The sequence below is a fragment of the Gymnoscopelus microlampas genome, assembly GCF_963454915.1.
Source record: "Gymnoscopelus microlampas genome assembly, chromosome: 12".
In the NCBI taxonomy this organism is placed as follows: domain Eukaryota; kingdom Metazoa; phylum Chordata; class Actinopteri; order Myctophiformes; family Myctophidae; genus Gymnoscopelus; species Gymnoscopelus microlampas.
The window spans coordinates 53,486,265-53,502,195 of NC_139949.1; the positions used below are offsets into that span (position 1 = coordinate 53,486,265).

At 45.6% G+C, this 15,931-nt stretch overlaps 1 protein-coding gene across 2 annotated transcripts in view; it reads right to left on the reverse strand.

Moving 5' to 3' along the window:
* Window positions 1-15,931, reverse strand: part of gria4b (glutamate receptor, ionotropic, AMPA 4b) — a gene marked incomplete at both ends in the record, with an annotated part of 207,734 nt that overhangs the window by 56,514 nt on the left and 135,289 nt on the right. Inside the window, 4 exons of one of the 2 annotated variants that reach the window (XM_084075048.1) lie at window positions 4,015-4,047; window positions 4,728-4,838; window positions 11,009-11,113; window positions 13,489-13,656. In XM_084075048.1, coding sequence (XP_083931174.1) covers window positions 4,015-4,047; window positions 4,728-4,838; window positions 11,009-11,113; window positions 13,489-13,656 — 417 coding nt within the window. Of the gene's footprint in view, window positions 1-4,014; window positions 4,048-4,727; window positions 4,839-11,008; window positions 11,114-13,488; window positions 13,657-15,931 lie in introns of those variants that run through there. The other variant, XM_084075047.1, reaches the window with a different exon arrangement.

A 15,931-nucleotide genomic window follows, 5' to 3' on the forward strand; every position in this document is an offset into this window, starting at 1 on the left:
ACACACACACACACACACACACACACACACACACACACACACACACACACACACACACACACACACACACACACACACACACACACACACACACACACACACACCATAATACATAAATAGTGTGAGTGGCAAATTGTGTTGTTGTTGGTAGTTTGATAGCGCATTATTTACTTGTTCAATACTTACTAAAAACACATGGTACATACACATAGCCTAAAGTGACACAGATGCCGGATTGAATGAGTTAAAACAAACTAAATAACAAACATCTCCGCTATGACTCACATCCAGGCATCAAGATTCAAACACAGATATCAGGATCAGTTATAAAACACACAGAGGGCTTCAGTCTGCTGTTAAGCTTTCTGCACAGAGATTACACAGCTGGCCCTAAGGGGAATATTACACTGTCTGTCGGGTAGAAACCTCATACCGTCACCTTGATAAACTATTGGCCTAAGTCATTGGTTCTCAAAGTGGGGTCCGGGGACCCCCAGGGGTCCTTGAGGGAGTTCCAGGGGGTCCCCAGCTAAATGATAGATTAGGCACCAAATGGACCCTTATGGGTCTGTAACTCTGAGAGTGTACAAATGTAACCAAATGGACCCTAACGGGTCCATTTGGTTACATTTGTACACTCTCAGAGTTAAATTAACATTGATTTTACAATATGAATTGCGGTCCAAGTGATAGAAATGCCATTAAATGGGGGTCCGTAGCCCTAATCACCTAATGCATGTCACACGGGTCCCCTTGAAATTAAAATGATTGAGAATCACTGCTAGAGCCGTAAAAAATATTCTCTTATGGGGGTCCCTGCCATATCTTTTGAAATGGGGGTCCGCGGGCTAATAAGTGTTAATTTGGGGGTCCTTGACATGAAAAAGTTTGAGAACCACTGGCCTAAGTCATTGTTTTAAGTTTTTAAGAAAAAAACAAAAAAAATGATCCAGAACAAAACTATATGATATTTCTTAATCAATTCACCAAAAATGTTTATAACAAAGTATGACTATTAACATAAAAATAACACTGTCTGTCAGTTATGTAACTTAAGATATCTAAAGGTAGGGTAAGTGATTTTCTTTGGTTAAAATAAGTGTTAAATAGCTCTATATTGTGATAGTACTCATTGCTATAGAGTGTTTGTTCAGTAAAAGTAGTCTCCATGTCTCTCCAGCTCTTTATTAAACAGAAAATGCATTTTCGTTTCAGTTTCAGTTTCATTTCCAATTTTATCCAATCAGGACAGAGAACTCAATCAGGATATAGATTAAACAAGTGAAATTGGAAGTGATGACACTAAGAAATGAGCAGACAAAATTGGAACTGCAACACTATAAAAAAGAAGCTTAAAAATGGGTACTTTCTCCTGATTGGCTGAGATTTTGACACCTACCGGAAATTATAAATAAACGCATTTTCTGTTTATTAAAGAGCTGGAGAGACGGGGACACTCCTGTTACTGAACAAACACTCTATAGCAATACTTATAGCAGTATAACAATACTTTTTGTTTTAACCCAAAAATGATTTAGACATTTTTGTTGGCTTTTTGTTTTTGCCTAAGTCACAAAACCATGTGACTTAGGCCCAAAAAAATGCCTATTTTTGGTCACACTATAGGGAGATAGGTCATTATACTAAAAGGAGAGTTAACAGCATGATCCTTTTCAATTAGGAGATACATGCAGGTGATTTTACCAGAGGTGGCCAGTGTCATGAGGAACTGACTTAGGCAAAAAATATCATTTTCCTCAAAAAATGACTTAGACCATTAGTTTAGCAAGGTGACACATGGAAAACTGTTACTTTTCAGGATTCAAATAAAAACAATAGCAAAAGTAGCGTATCTAGTAAGCATGTCAGGCTTACAGTCAGAACAATAACTCTGTTCTTACACACATTCAGGCGCTCTGCATGAATCACCGCTTCAACAACACATGACTATTACATCCTGTCTGTAACGGCATCACTCAAAGGACACACACACACACACACACACAAATACACACACACGCGCGCACGCACACACACACACACACACACACACACACACACACACACACACACACACACACACACACACACACACACACACACACACACACACACACACACACACACACACACACACACACACACACACACACACACACACACACACACACACACAGGCTTCAGAGTGTGGGCTTGTTTATAGGCTACACAGTAAAAATCCTCAATGTTCAATGTATCCATTTGTATCTTGGAAAGTTCTTCTGAGTTCAATAAAAAGGGATTTCTGGCTCAATAATAATAATAATAATGTGTGTCCATCTATACATCCAACTCATTCACTGTCACTGACGTAAAAAACTTAATTAAAAAAAAAAAAACGTTTTTTTTTTTTTTTCCAATTTGACCCAAAGACCAAGGAGATATGATTTTTCGCAGATCTAGACTCCCATCCACTTCCTTGTTAACTTAAAACTTAAAACTTCTGTATCTCGGCTCCTGAGTACTTTTTTTTTTTTCAATGAAAAATCTCTGGCAGTGGGCAAACGTGGCCAGCAATAATTCTGGCAGTGAATGAGTTAAATAAGTGTGTTTGTCACTCTGTTGTCTTTGTCCTCTTCAGGGGGTTCATGTGTTATCGTAGGGTTTGTATATCTTCATTTATAGGGTTAGGGTCTGTATATCTTCATTTATAGGGTTAGGGTTTGTAGATCTTCATTTATAGGGTTAGGGTTTGTATATCTTCATTTATAGGGTTAGGGTTTGTATATCTTCATTTATAGGGTTAGGGTTTGTATGTCTTCATTTATAGGGTTAGGGTTTGTATATCTTCATTTATAGGGTTAGGGTTTGTATATCTTCATTTATAGGGTTAGGGTTTGTATGTCTTCATTTATAGGGTTAGGGTTTGTATATCTTCATTTATAGGGTTAGGGTTTGTAGATCTTCATTTATAGGGTTAGGGTTTGTATATCTTCATTTATAGGGTTAGGGTTTGTATCTTCATTTATAGGGTTAGGGTTTGTATATCTTCATTTATAGGGTTAGGGTTTGTATGTCTTCATTTATAGGACAGTTTAGTCTGACAGGAAAAGGGGAGAGAGATGCAGCAAAGGCTCGGGACTTGAACCCGCAGCACGGCCGTCAGACAGGCTGCATCGAGCCTATAGGTGCCTGGAGCCGCTACGCCAGCCGTCCAGGGGTTAATGGGGGTTCATGTGGTTCATTGTCCTCTTCAGGGTCACTTCCATCAGGAGGGGCTCCATCTCTCCTTCACTTCTCTCTCTCTCCCTCTCTCCTTTTTCACAGGTCTCTCTCTCTCTCCTGTCGGTTACGGTGGTCTCTCTCTCTTTCCTGTCGGTTATGGGGGTCTCTCTCTCTCTCCTGTCGGTTATGGGGGTCTCTCTCTCTCCTGTCGGTTACGGTGGTCTCTCTCTCTCTCCTGTCGGTTATGGTGGTCTCTCTCTCTCTCCTGTCGGTTATGGTGGTCTCTCTCTCTCTCCTGTCGGTTACGGTGGTCTCTCTCTCTCTCCTGTCGGTTACGGTGGTCTCTCTCTCTCTCTCCTGTCGGTTATGGTGGTCTCTCTCTCCTCTCGGTTATGGGGGTCTCTCTCTCTCCTGTCGGTTACGGTGGTCTCTCTCTCTCTCCTGTCGGTTATGGGGGTCTCTCTCTCTCTCCTGTCGGTTATGGGGGTCTCTCTCTCTCCTGTCGGTTACGGTGGTCTCTCTCTCTCTCTCCTGTCGGTTACGGTGGTCTCTCTCTCTCTCCTGTCGGTTATGGGGGTCTCTCTCTCTCCTGTCGGTTACGGTGGTCTCTCTCTCTCTCCTGTCGGTTATGGGGGTCTCTCTCTCTCCTCTCCATTACGGGGGTCTCTCTCTCCCTCTCTCTCTCCTGTGTCAGAGCTGTGTTTAGGGCCTCACGGTGGGGCTGGTACTGTAGACAGGATGTGGCCCCCTCCCCCCTACGGCCCCCCTCCTCCTCCTCCTCATTTCCTGCCGGCTGGCCTGGCCTGGCTGTCAGTTTCTTAAAATGGGGTTCCTCATCAGGGGCTGAAAAGAGGGAGGAGTTGAGCTGAGAGATGATGAGCCTCCATTTCCTTCTCTTCCTTCTCTTCCTTCTCTTCCTTCTCTTCCTTCCTTTCCTCTTCACTCTCTGTCTAAGGTTAAAGGTCACTATGACTGCGTGTCTTAAACACAGTGACCTTGTGTCAGCGTGGTCGTTATAGACAAACTTTTAAAACGAATATCGAAAACAATGCCATGAATTAAAAAGAAAAAACAATCAGGAAAACAACAACAACAAAAAAAATCTGGATGTAAAAAAAAATGAGTTAAAATAGCTGAACCATTGCTATTTTCTTGCGGAAATACGGCTTAATTGATTAACATTGAGACACACTGCCCTCCCTGCCTCAGTAGTCAACTGACCACACATGCTAATGTACCATTATATGCGTCAACTGCATTGTTTTGATTTATTTTTGTTTTGATTATTATTATTATTGTCATTATTATATATATTTTTTAGCGGCATAACAGCTGGTGATTAGGGGATGTTTTTCAGGGCAATGTGTGTGCATACACTGTGTGTGTGTGTGTGTGTGTGTGTGTGTGTGTGTGTGTGTGTGTGTGTGTGTGTGTGTGTGTGTGTGTGTGTGTGTGTGTGTGTGTGTGTGTGTGTGTGTGTGTGCGCGTGTGCGCGTGTGTGCGTGTGTGTGCCAGTATCTTACCATGATGGTGGTCACCACCACGGTCCGGTTCTCGATGGCGGCGGTGTCGTTAGGCAGGAGAGGATTGTCCTGGATCAGAACCAGTTTGTCTGCGTCATTCCAGTAGCCGATCTGCAAGATGGCAAAGGTCAGATGCATTACACGCACACACACACACACACACACACACACACACACACACACACACACACAATACCAGAGGCGTCTCCATGGAGATGATGATGATGATGATGATGATGATGATGCTCCTCACCTGACCAGTGGAACCAGATGGAGCTCTAATGGTCTGGAGTTGAACCCTAATGGTCACTAGTATAGAGCCCTGAGGAACTCCGGTGGTCAACCACATAGAGGTTTAAGTTAACTTTTGAAATAAAAGTCCTTTGATTATTGTTCCATAAGCCTCATCAGTCTGGATCGCCGGAACGTCCGTCATGTTTGTGATTTTTAGGCGCACGGAGCCATAACTAAATGGAGTTTTACTTCTCCTCCACGTTATGATTTATTGAACAGTGTATTTTTGGGACAACGCAGCGGAGCGGCCAGAGCACGGTGGTGGAGTACAGCTATTCAGCGAGGGCCTCTGATGAGTTAAAAAACAAACAAGCGCTACTCTTTCCCAGCCAGCATTGGAAATAATCAATACGGCAATAAGTAGGCTGTTGTACCATTCTTTATCCACCATGACTTTTATGTAATGGCTAAAATACTTTGTTATCATATTCATTAATTATCTTCTGGGAACGTTTAAGCAAGTTTTGCGTTTGGGCGACAGAGAGCTTTGGCAACCCTCAGCGACTGCCTCGCCAGGATAGCATCCAGATAATAAACCTTCCTCACATTGAGTAAACACCTCATCTACAGGCTCTGGCCACTTCTATGCATTTATATGTAAGATTTAATAAAGACACCTTTTTTTCACATTCCAGTTGAACTGCTGTTTTTACTTTTCTTTCTTCTTTTTTTCAAGCCAGTTACAAACACTGCGGTGAATTCAGATGCAAGTTCACAAAATTGTGTCATTAAAGCCACGATCCGTAACGTGTACAGTATGTCCTGTCCGGGATTTGAACCCGGCACGAGGGACCAAACTACTGGCCTGGCATTGCCACAGACTGATGACGTGGACTCACTCACACGTTCCTCCACTATGGGCCGAAGTCCAGACTGATACCGTGGAAGAACGTGTGAGTGAATCCACATCGTCCGTCAAGCAATGCCAGGCTTCCGAGACGCAATCCCCGCTTGGCACGTCATGTACGTATCTATCTGCTATATCTGCAGAAATTGTGTTTATACATACAATACATACAGTGATATGTTAAGCTGTCTCGTACAGTACCAGACTTTTACCTTGACTTTTCTTTCATGTCTGACCTACTTATGTATACATTTATCTGCAGTGATATCAGGAAAATAATTATGGATATCTGACAGGATTCTTCCTTCGCTTTCCTGATGAACTCCAGATGCTGGAGCCTGTATGAAACATGTCACACCTGTAAACCTGTGATGTGACAATGAAGATAACGGTTATTTTTTTGTGTGCGTTCCTTTAGCACGGTGATCAAACGTTCCTGTACATACTGTAGACACGTCTGGTGTAGTATTACAAAAGTAGAAAAGAAGAAGAAAGAAGGAGAGCGCAGTACTTAAAAAAATATTTAGTATTACTGTGCATTTCTGTATAGTACTGGATATGAAATCTTTACTTTTGAATGCTTAAGTATGTTTAAAAGCCTGTACCCCAGTACTGTACAACTTTCACTTGTCGTTGTTGTAATATTTGACCGGAAGCATCTATACTTCGACTCAAGTACTGGACCAGAAGTATCTATACTTTGACTCAAGTACTGGACCAGAAGTATCTATACTTTGACTCAAGTACTGGACCAGAAGTATCTATACTTTGACTCAAGTACTGGACCAGAAGTATCTATACTTTGACTAAAGTACTGGACCAGAAGTATCTATACTTTGACTCAAGTACTGGACCAGAAGTATCTACACTTTGACTCAAGTACTGGACCAGAAGTATCTATACTTTGACTCAAGTACTGGACCAGAAGTATCTATACTTTGACTCAAGTACTGGACCAGAAGTATCTATACTTTGACTCAAGTACTGGACCAGAAGTATCTACATTTTGACTCAAGTACTGGACCAGAAGTATCTATACTTTGACTCAAGTACTGGACCAGAAGTATCTATACTTTGACTCAAGTACTGGACCAGAAGTATCTATACTTTGACTCAAGTACTGGACCAGAAGTATCTATACTTTGACTCAAGTACTGGACTGTATTACTAAAGGATAAAAAAAAAAGATCATAAAAAAGCCTAACTAAATGGCTTCCTTTCTGTGTAAAACAGATCCCAGGTATTCCACCCATGCGGTGCAGGTATATGAATAGGGCTGGCAGGTTAAGACAGCGTGGAGCTTATGTCCTCAGACAGCAGTCATAAGTCAGCACGGCGAGCTAGCCAGGACACGGGGGGGGGGGGGGGGGGGGGGGGGGGGGGGAGAGGCTTCAGCGCCGGCGGCTGACTGCCAGCTGGCCTCCTGATTGGCCCGTTCAGAGCCAGGAGCAAGACACAGAGAGGAAGCCAAGGCAAAGGAAGTGGAAGAGCTGTGAGAAACGCTTAATTTATACACGCGAGGCGGGAGGTGTCGAGCGCCGGAAAATCAGGCGAAGTACAAAGCTCACAACGCGACGCTTCGCGGCGCGTTGTGAGCTTGTACTTCGCCTGATTTTCCGGTGCGCGATACCGGTCGCAGGACGAAGTATAGATCAGGCTTAACTCCGGGATTTCGGGGATGATTGATGACCACATGGGGCGCAAGACCCCCCACCACACACACACACACACACACACACACACACACACACACACACACACACACACACACACACACACACACACACACACACACACACACACACACACACACACACACACACACACACACACAGTTTCTCCGAGCGGTGCCCTGACAGGACCCCTGCTGTGATTCGCTACAAGGCCAAAAAGCATCCGGCTGATTGATGGACTACCGCCCCCTCCCCCCCTTCCCCCCTCTCTCTCTCCATTTACCCCCCACCTCTCTCACCACGGCACTCTATTTCATCCCCTCGCTCTCCATCACTCTCTGTCCTCTCTCTCTCTCTCCATCACTCTCTTATCTCTCTCTCTCATGTGTTCAGTTAGTTGGCAGACTTCCTGTGGGTCCTTGGCTCTTGGTAGGAGGGAGGGGCCAGCGTTGGCTCAGGATGTCATAACGTCATCTCTACCACACTGTATGACTCCTCCCCTCATCTCTACTACATAGCACACACTTACAGTAAACCTCCATAGCACACACTTGCAGTAAACCTCCATAGCATACACTTAACTGCAAACATCCATAGCACACACTTAGAGTAAACCAGCCTTTCCCAACCTGTGGGTCTGTCTCAATCCCCCCAGAACGGAGAGGGAGCAATGAAGCGCATTGGACATAGTGGCCGTTCAGAGGTACTGCAGCTTATTACGGCCTGGGGCCGGACACATGAACGAGCGGAAACGGTTTCGACCAATGGGCTCGACTCACGAGCTTGCGCACAGGGTTGAGGTGACACTAGAGCGCATGCGAAACAACCCGCAGAGTGATAAAAAAAAACGCGTCACAGAGGCCTCAAATAGGCCCCGCCCGTCACATTTCCCAACCTGGAAGAAGGGGTGAGAAGGGAGTATGCGCTGGGTGAGCAACTCTGTACAGCATTGGTTCTCAAAGTGGGGTCCGGGGACCCCCAGGGGTACTTGAGGGGGTTCCAGGTGGTCCCCAGCTAAATGATGGACAGGAACCAAATGGACCCTTATGGGTCTGTAACTCTGAGAATGTACAAATGGAACCAAATGGACCCTAACGGGTCTATTTGGTTCCATTTGTACACTCTCAGAGTTAAATTAACATTGATTTTACAATATGAATTGGGGTCCCAGAGATATAAATGCCATTAAATGGGGGTCTGTAGCCCTAATGCATGTCAAACTGGAGGGTCCTTGAAATTAAAATGGTTGAGAATCACTGCTAGAGAGCCGTAAAAACCTTCTCTTATGGGGGTCCCTGGCTTATCTTTTCAAATGGGGGTCCTAGGGGTAATAAGTGTCAATTTGGGGGTCCTTGACATGAAAAAGTTTGAGAACCACTGCTGTACAGTACTTACTTGCTGTACAGTACTTACCATTCACTTACAGTAGTAAGTGAATGGGTCGGGGATTTTCATTGCGTCTCTATTATTTTTAACTCTATGGATTTTACATATTTTTTTAAAATGGACCTCAAAATAATTGGCCAAACAGTAAAGATGTTAATGAAAACAGGCCTACAGACGTGGACCATTAAAAAGCCTTTTATTAAAGCTGCAGTAGAGATAAAGCCTTCAGTGGTAAATCCTCATCAGAGTCAGGTGATGCATCCACCAGATGGACCGTCTTTCTTTCTACCTGCACCTTTAATAAAAGGCTTAAATCAGGGGAGCTGCTCCAGTGGCTTCCTTCTTTATTGCGTCTCTTCATGTGTTTCTGTTCCTGTGAGGCAGCAGACCTGCCTTTGATGCTTTACCGTCTTCCTGAATGGGTGCATTTCGCCTTTCCGACGTTGACGAACCCTATACCTAACCCTAACCCTAACCGCACGCGGAGGCCACTAGTCGGAGTGGTGAGATGTCGGAATGGAGAGTGAACACCTTCCTGAATACATTCTTAATGTCGTTGTTGTCGAGCAGAAACCTCTTAACTCCAGATTCCAACTTTTTGTGTTTTTTTTTCATAAATTAACGCCCTTACTTGATCACACTACAGCATCACACAAAAGCATCAAAAGTAGCAGATCTACAAGCTCGAAACGCGGCGCGAAGCGACGCGTTTTGAGCTTGTAGATCTGCTACTTTTGATGGTTTTGAATTTTAATCCTGAAAAGTAACAGTTTTGGACATATGAGGATTCCACCCGACACTGACAGAGACGATGTTCTTTAGATCGTGGGCCGTCAGACAGACTGGATGCTGAAACACCGGCTTGTGATAAAGAACGACCGCATCCATGAGGTGGCGGTACGTTTCTCAGTGTTGAGGATGCGTTTTATTTCCAGGCCACAACAGTGGATTTTACATAAAAAGGTGGGCGTTCTAGGAGTGGAGTTTTTCCGCCACAGAGAACGATCGGCTTTCAACGATCAAAGACACGTCTTTGTTTCTGTTTTTTACTTAAGTCTAGACATGGCAAAACCGGGTCAATGAGGAAAATGCACGAGCAGTCGCACAGCGTTGAGGGTAATCGGAACGCTCGCCCCAAAACACACTCGCCCACATTTTTTCTTGTATTCGTTTTACTGAGGTTAAGGTTAGGAATAAGGTTAGGTTTAGACATAGTTTTACTGAGGTTAAGGTTAGGAATAAGGTTAGGTTTAGACATAGTTTTACTGAGGTTAAGTTTAGGAATAAGGTTAGGTTTAGACATAGTTTTACTGAGGTTATGTTTAGGAATACCATGGTGGCGACCGTTCCGAGGGCGAGCGTGTTTTAGGGTGAGCGTTCTTATATTCACGTTAAGGAGAACTCCTAACCTTATGGACCATGACTAGCACTATGTTTTCACAGATGAAAATGAGATGAGAAAGGTGATGAGGGTGTGAGGGGGGATAAGGTGATGACAGATTAATGTGGGGGGTCACATGGGGGGGGGGTACATTGGGGGGGGTACATTGGGGGGGTACATGGGGGGGTACATGGGGGGGTACATTGGGGGGGTACATGGGGGGGGGGTACATGGGGGGGGGTACATGGGGGGGTACATTGGGGGGGTCACATGGGGGGGTACATTGGGGGGGTCACATGGGGGGGGTACATTGGGGGGGGTACATTGGGGGGGTACATTGGGGGGGTACATTGGGGGGGGTACATTGGGGGGGTACATGGGGGGGGGTACATGGGGGGGTACATTGGGGGGGTCACATGGGGGGGGTACATGGGGGGGGGTACATTGGGGGGGTACATTGGGGGGGGTACATTGGGGGGGTACATGGGGGGGTACATTGGGGGGGTCACATGGGGGGGGTACATTGGGGGGGTCACATGGGGGGGGTACATTGGGGGGTACATTGGGGGGGTACATTGGGGGGGTCACATGGGGGGGGGTACATTGGGGGGTACATTGGGGGGTACATTGGGGGGGTCACATGGGGGGGGTACATTGGGGGGTACATTGGGGGGTACATGGGGGGGGTGGGTGGTCTTACCCGTCGGGGTCCGTTAGGCTTCAGCTCAAACACGTCCATGGTGTAGTTGACCCTGCGGCCGTAGTGGTCAAACTGCACATTACCTGTTAGTCCCTGCAGCCGGACCTGTGGCACACAGGAGGAAGAACACACATCGTTAACCAGGCTTAGTGTTACACCGGCTTGGTTTGAATGCTTGATTCTGATTGGTCTGTTCAATAATGACCGCTGAACTCAATAACAGACCGCTGTCCAATCAAAGGCTCAGAGCACCTGGCACATATCGACCTGGTTGGTTGATTCTGCGCCGTATCCAACATGGCAGCCAGGTAAACAATCACAAAATGTCATTTTGTGGTAAACATGTGAAGCGAGACATAGACAAGGCATTAACTCTTTGCCTGCCATGGATGCGTTATCGCGTCGAATTCTGCCAAGGCTCAGCCTGCCGTCGACGAGTTGCTGTTTTCAGTGGTTTTCCAGTAGATGAGGCTGTTACCTATCCTATGAATGATGCTTCCACTGCCTGATGACGACAGACCCGGAAATTACGTAATAAAAAAAAAAAAAAGCTGTTTTATTTCCTGCAGTGAAACAGCCATATCTCTGTTAGATGAGATCTCCGTTCCTCCTGCTTTATGGCAGGGACAAGCCTCATTGAAATGACTATTATTTTCCCCCCTACTACGATAACCCCATGCGTGTAACGAACCCAACTTTGTGAGGACGGCGGTCACAGAGCATATTCCATGATGTTTCAAAGGTACAGTAAAATTGCTGTTTTTGCTGGCAGCAGTGGCACACTATTACACTATTGATCTGGCAGTCAAAGAGTTAATATGTGCTAATATTGATTAATGAACAATACATATCATGCGTGTGCGTTGCAGACACACCTTGACCCAGCACAGTGAAATCCTCAGCGTTCACACGGGTCCATTTGGTTACATTTATGGAATAATGAACACTGAGGATTTCTAATGTGAAAACCATAGGAGCTTCTTATTGCTTCATGCTGAGTCATCACAGTGTCTCCACCGTACGGACACATACACAACCCAACACCACAACAATAACTACTTCAACTGAACATTTCTCTCTCCACTGCTCTCTCAAATAAGGTAAAACAAAAATCAATAGAAAAATAAGCTGAAATGGGTTTTTATTATTTTTCCTCCATTCTGCTGTGTTCTCCACTCTCCTAACGCCATCGTCTCCACTGAGTTCTGTGTGATTTGTCCATAATTCCATTTAGTCGTTCATTCCTATGGGAAACCTTTTTTTCATGGAAGGTATTTTGCCTCGAGTACATTTAAAAACCAGCTCAGAGGCCTTGTGGTCAGAGTATCTCTGCAAGACATCACTCTATAAGCCATATCTACAAAACCGGTGGGTCAATATTACCAGACCAATATTACAATGTGTCAGTGGCGTGCACAGACATTTTGAGGGGCAGGTGCTCAAGTAAATTATACTTTTTTTTGTTTACTTGGTCTGCTCTTTTTTCCCTCTACACCTATACCTCTTTACCAAAAATAGCCGATCTACAAGCCCACAACGCCTCGAGGCGTTGTGGGCTTGTAGATCTGCTATTTTTGGCTAAAGTTCTCCTCAGAAAAGGGATGCTAGGTTTCGAGTGGTTATGGTAAAAAGAAAAATCATATCACATAAAGATTTGGCGGACCCCCTGTAGTAACTCTGAGGACCCCCTAGGGGTCCCGGACCCCCTGTTGAAGACCCCTGCTGTAAACTGGGAAAAAAAAAACTTTTTTTTTCTTTTTTTCAAAAGGGCACTTCTGGTCAAGAGGGCAAAGGGCAGGCGCTCTAGCACCACCTAGAGTCTATCTGTGCACGTCCCTGCAAAGTGTAGCTATGAGTCCCTGCTTTCACATGAAATGAAAAAACAACACTGTCTCACTTTACTCATACTGTGACTTAGTGACCAAACGTCAACATGTGCCTTGAAGAGTGGTTGGGACTTCAGCGTTTAGCAACGTGGAAGTCCAGTTCTCAGCGTTTTTGACGACCCGTTAAAAAAAACGGTTAAAACGCGCCGTCTCAAGCGGACCTGAGCCACTGGAGGCACCGCCGAGCAAGCTTAGTGAAGTCCGCTTTGAGCCGACTCAGCACCGTCCGAGTTACAGTATGTCTCGATTGGCACGGAATCGTAAATCCTATATTCCCCCTAAAGTCATATTGTGACTTTTTCGCCCGCCCTTCAAGGCATATGTTGACGTATGGTCAAAATTGTCCCAAATAGTCAAAATATGACTTTTTTTTTCTACAAAAATGCTAGACGACTCAGCTCTATTCCAATGCTTCTTCTCTCTCACCTGTTTGAGGGTGCGCTCCATGTGGACGCCCTGGTTCTTTACCTGTTTGAGGGTGTGCTCCATGTGGACGCCCCGGTTCTTTACCTGTTTGAGGGTGCGCTCCATGTCGACGCCCTGGTTCTTTACCTGTTTGAGGGTGCGCTCCATGTCGATGCCCTGGTTCTTTACCTGTTTGAGGGTGCGCTCCATGTCGATGCCCTGGTTCCAGGGCGCGGCCGGGTTGGCCAGACAGTCGCCGGCGTTGCCCCGCCTGGAGATGTCCACCTTCTGCCGCCGCAGGTTCCTGAAGGCCTCGGCCATCACCATCACACCGTCGTAGGTCAGAGCCGACGTGTACTGAAGGAGGAGGAGGAGGAGGAGGAGATAGATGTGAGGAAGATTTAAAAAAATGAGCCCGGTGGTGATTCTGTCAGATATGTGACTCTGTGTGGTTTATGATAATGAGTTACATTTGATAACATCTGTGTTTAGAGAATGTTGATTTATTTTCTTCCCCTTTGGATACATTAGTACTTTTTCACCGTCAGTTGATGGTTCATGACGGTTCATATCCATATGAGTGAAATCACTGGAGTCATTTGTTTATTTCTAGTTCTAATGCTATGTTGCTATGCTATGCTATTCTGACCCCTATGGTATTTTCTATGAAAAATAACAAAAAACATGGTGACCCAGATTAGCGCCCTCTAGCGGCAGTGATGTACACTTCGGTTCTCTAGTTCAGTGGTTCTCCCTTTCTCGTGTCAATGACCCCCAAATGCATGTGTTTTTGGCCGCGGACCCCCATCTGAAAAGTATTTGTGGCAGGGGACCTTCAGAAGAGAAGATTTATGTTAAAATATATATACCAAAAAAATCTAAATCATCCAAAGATTATCGCGATTTTTCGAAAATGTTCAAAAACAGCTTTGTGCCACGCTGTGAGCTTGTACATCGGCTATTTTTGAATAGCCAACATATCAAATACAGTTAAAGTGGTTAAAATGATAGTGACGGAGACCCCTTGGTACCCCCCCAAGGAACCCTGGGGGTCCCCGGACCCCACGCTGAGAACCACTGCTCTAGTAATCCTTCCACTAGTGGAAGTGGAATGCAGGCAGTGAGTGACGAGAGAGGAAGAAGAGGAAGAAGGGGACACGACATGAGCTCATTTTACACGCTGGCAGTTCATTAAGTTTATACCCCCCCCCCCCCCGCTGGAGGGGTGAGACCTCTTCATTAGCCCACTGCCACTGCCACCAACGCACGCACGCACGCACGCACGCACGCACGCACGCACGCACGCACGCACGCACGCACGCACACACACACACACACACACACACACACACACACACACACACACACACACACACACACACACACACACACACACACACACACACACACACACACACACACACACACACACACACACACACACACACACACACACTGACATCCTCATCACTCTGGCTTACAGGCTGACAGTGTGTTTAACCATAGCTGTGGTCTATAGAGCGTTAACCCCCATACCCCCATACCCCCAGGAGCACAGCTTCTCCACTGTAGTAGATATATAAAAAAATAAAAAAAGGACGCTTCACTGGTGCGTTTCAATGTTGTAGCGCCTAAATTCCGCAGTTTTTCGCCGTTTTTTTTCCTTCTCGCCGTTTGGTGCCCTCCCCAAGCTTGGTGCCCTGTGCTGCGCTGATTTTATCCGCCAGATTGGGACGTTCTTCACGGCATATTTTGCACCGTCACGGTGCGTTCATCATCATCGGTGACGAGTGCCTGGAGAGTCGCGCGACTGACTGTGTCGAGGCAACACTCACGTGCACGGCAGCATGCGTCCCCTCCACCTCCCGCCTCCTCCCCCATGGGTGTGTATTGTGTATGGGCACCACCCTCACACATGCACGGTGATGTGCATGCGCACCAGTTATGTGCACCCCTGTCTATAACTATAACTATATAAACTATACAAACTATAGGATGCTAGGTCAGCAATGACCTGGCATCTGTCTACATAACATGTTATAAGTTACATTTTAGCCTAGGCATAATCAGTGGCGTGCACAGACATTTTGAGGGGCAGGTGCTCAAGTATATTATATATTTTTTTTGTTTACTTGGTCTGCTCTTTTTTCCCTCTACACCTATACCTCTTTGCCAAAAAATAGCAGATCTACAAGCCCACAACGCCTCGCAGCGCGAGGCGTTGTGAGCTTGTAGATCGGCTATTTTTGGCTAAAGTTCTCCTCAGAAAAGGGATGCTAGGTTTCGAGTGGTTATGGTAAAAAGAAAAATCATATCACATAAAGATTTGTCGGACCGCCTGTAGTAACTCTGAGGACCCCCTAGGGGTCCCGGACCCCCTGTTGAAGACTCCTGCTGTAAACTAGAAAAAAGGGCACTTCTGGTCAAGAGGGCAAAGGGCAGGTGCTCTAGCACCACCTAGAGTCTATCTGTGCACGTCCCTGATCACCGTGCATGTGTGAGTGTGTGCGTGCATGTGTGAATTCCTAGCCTCGATCTCCAGGCTTTTATTTTTTAGTTTTGCTAAACAATAAAAGCTTGGAAATTCCTGTCCCAGCTGTTGGTACACAAAAGCGCCTCGCGTCGTCTGATG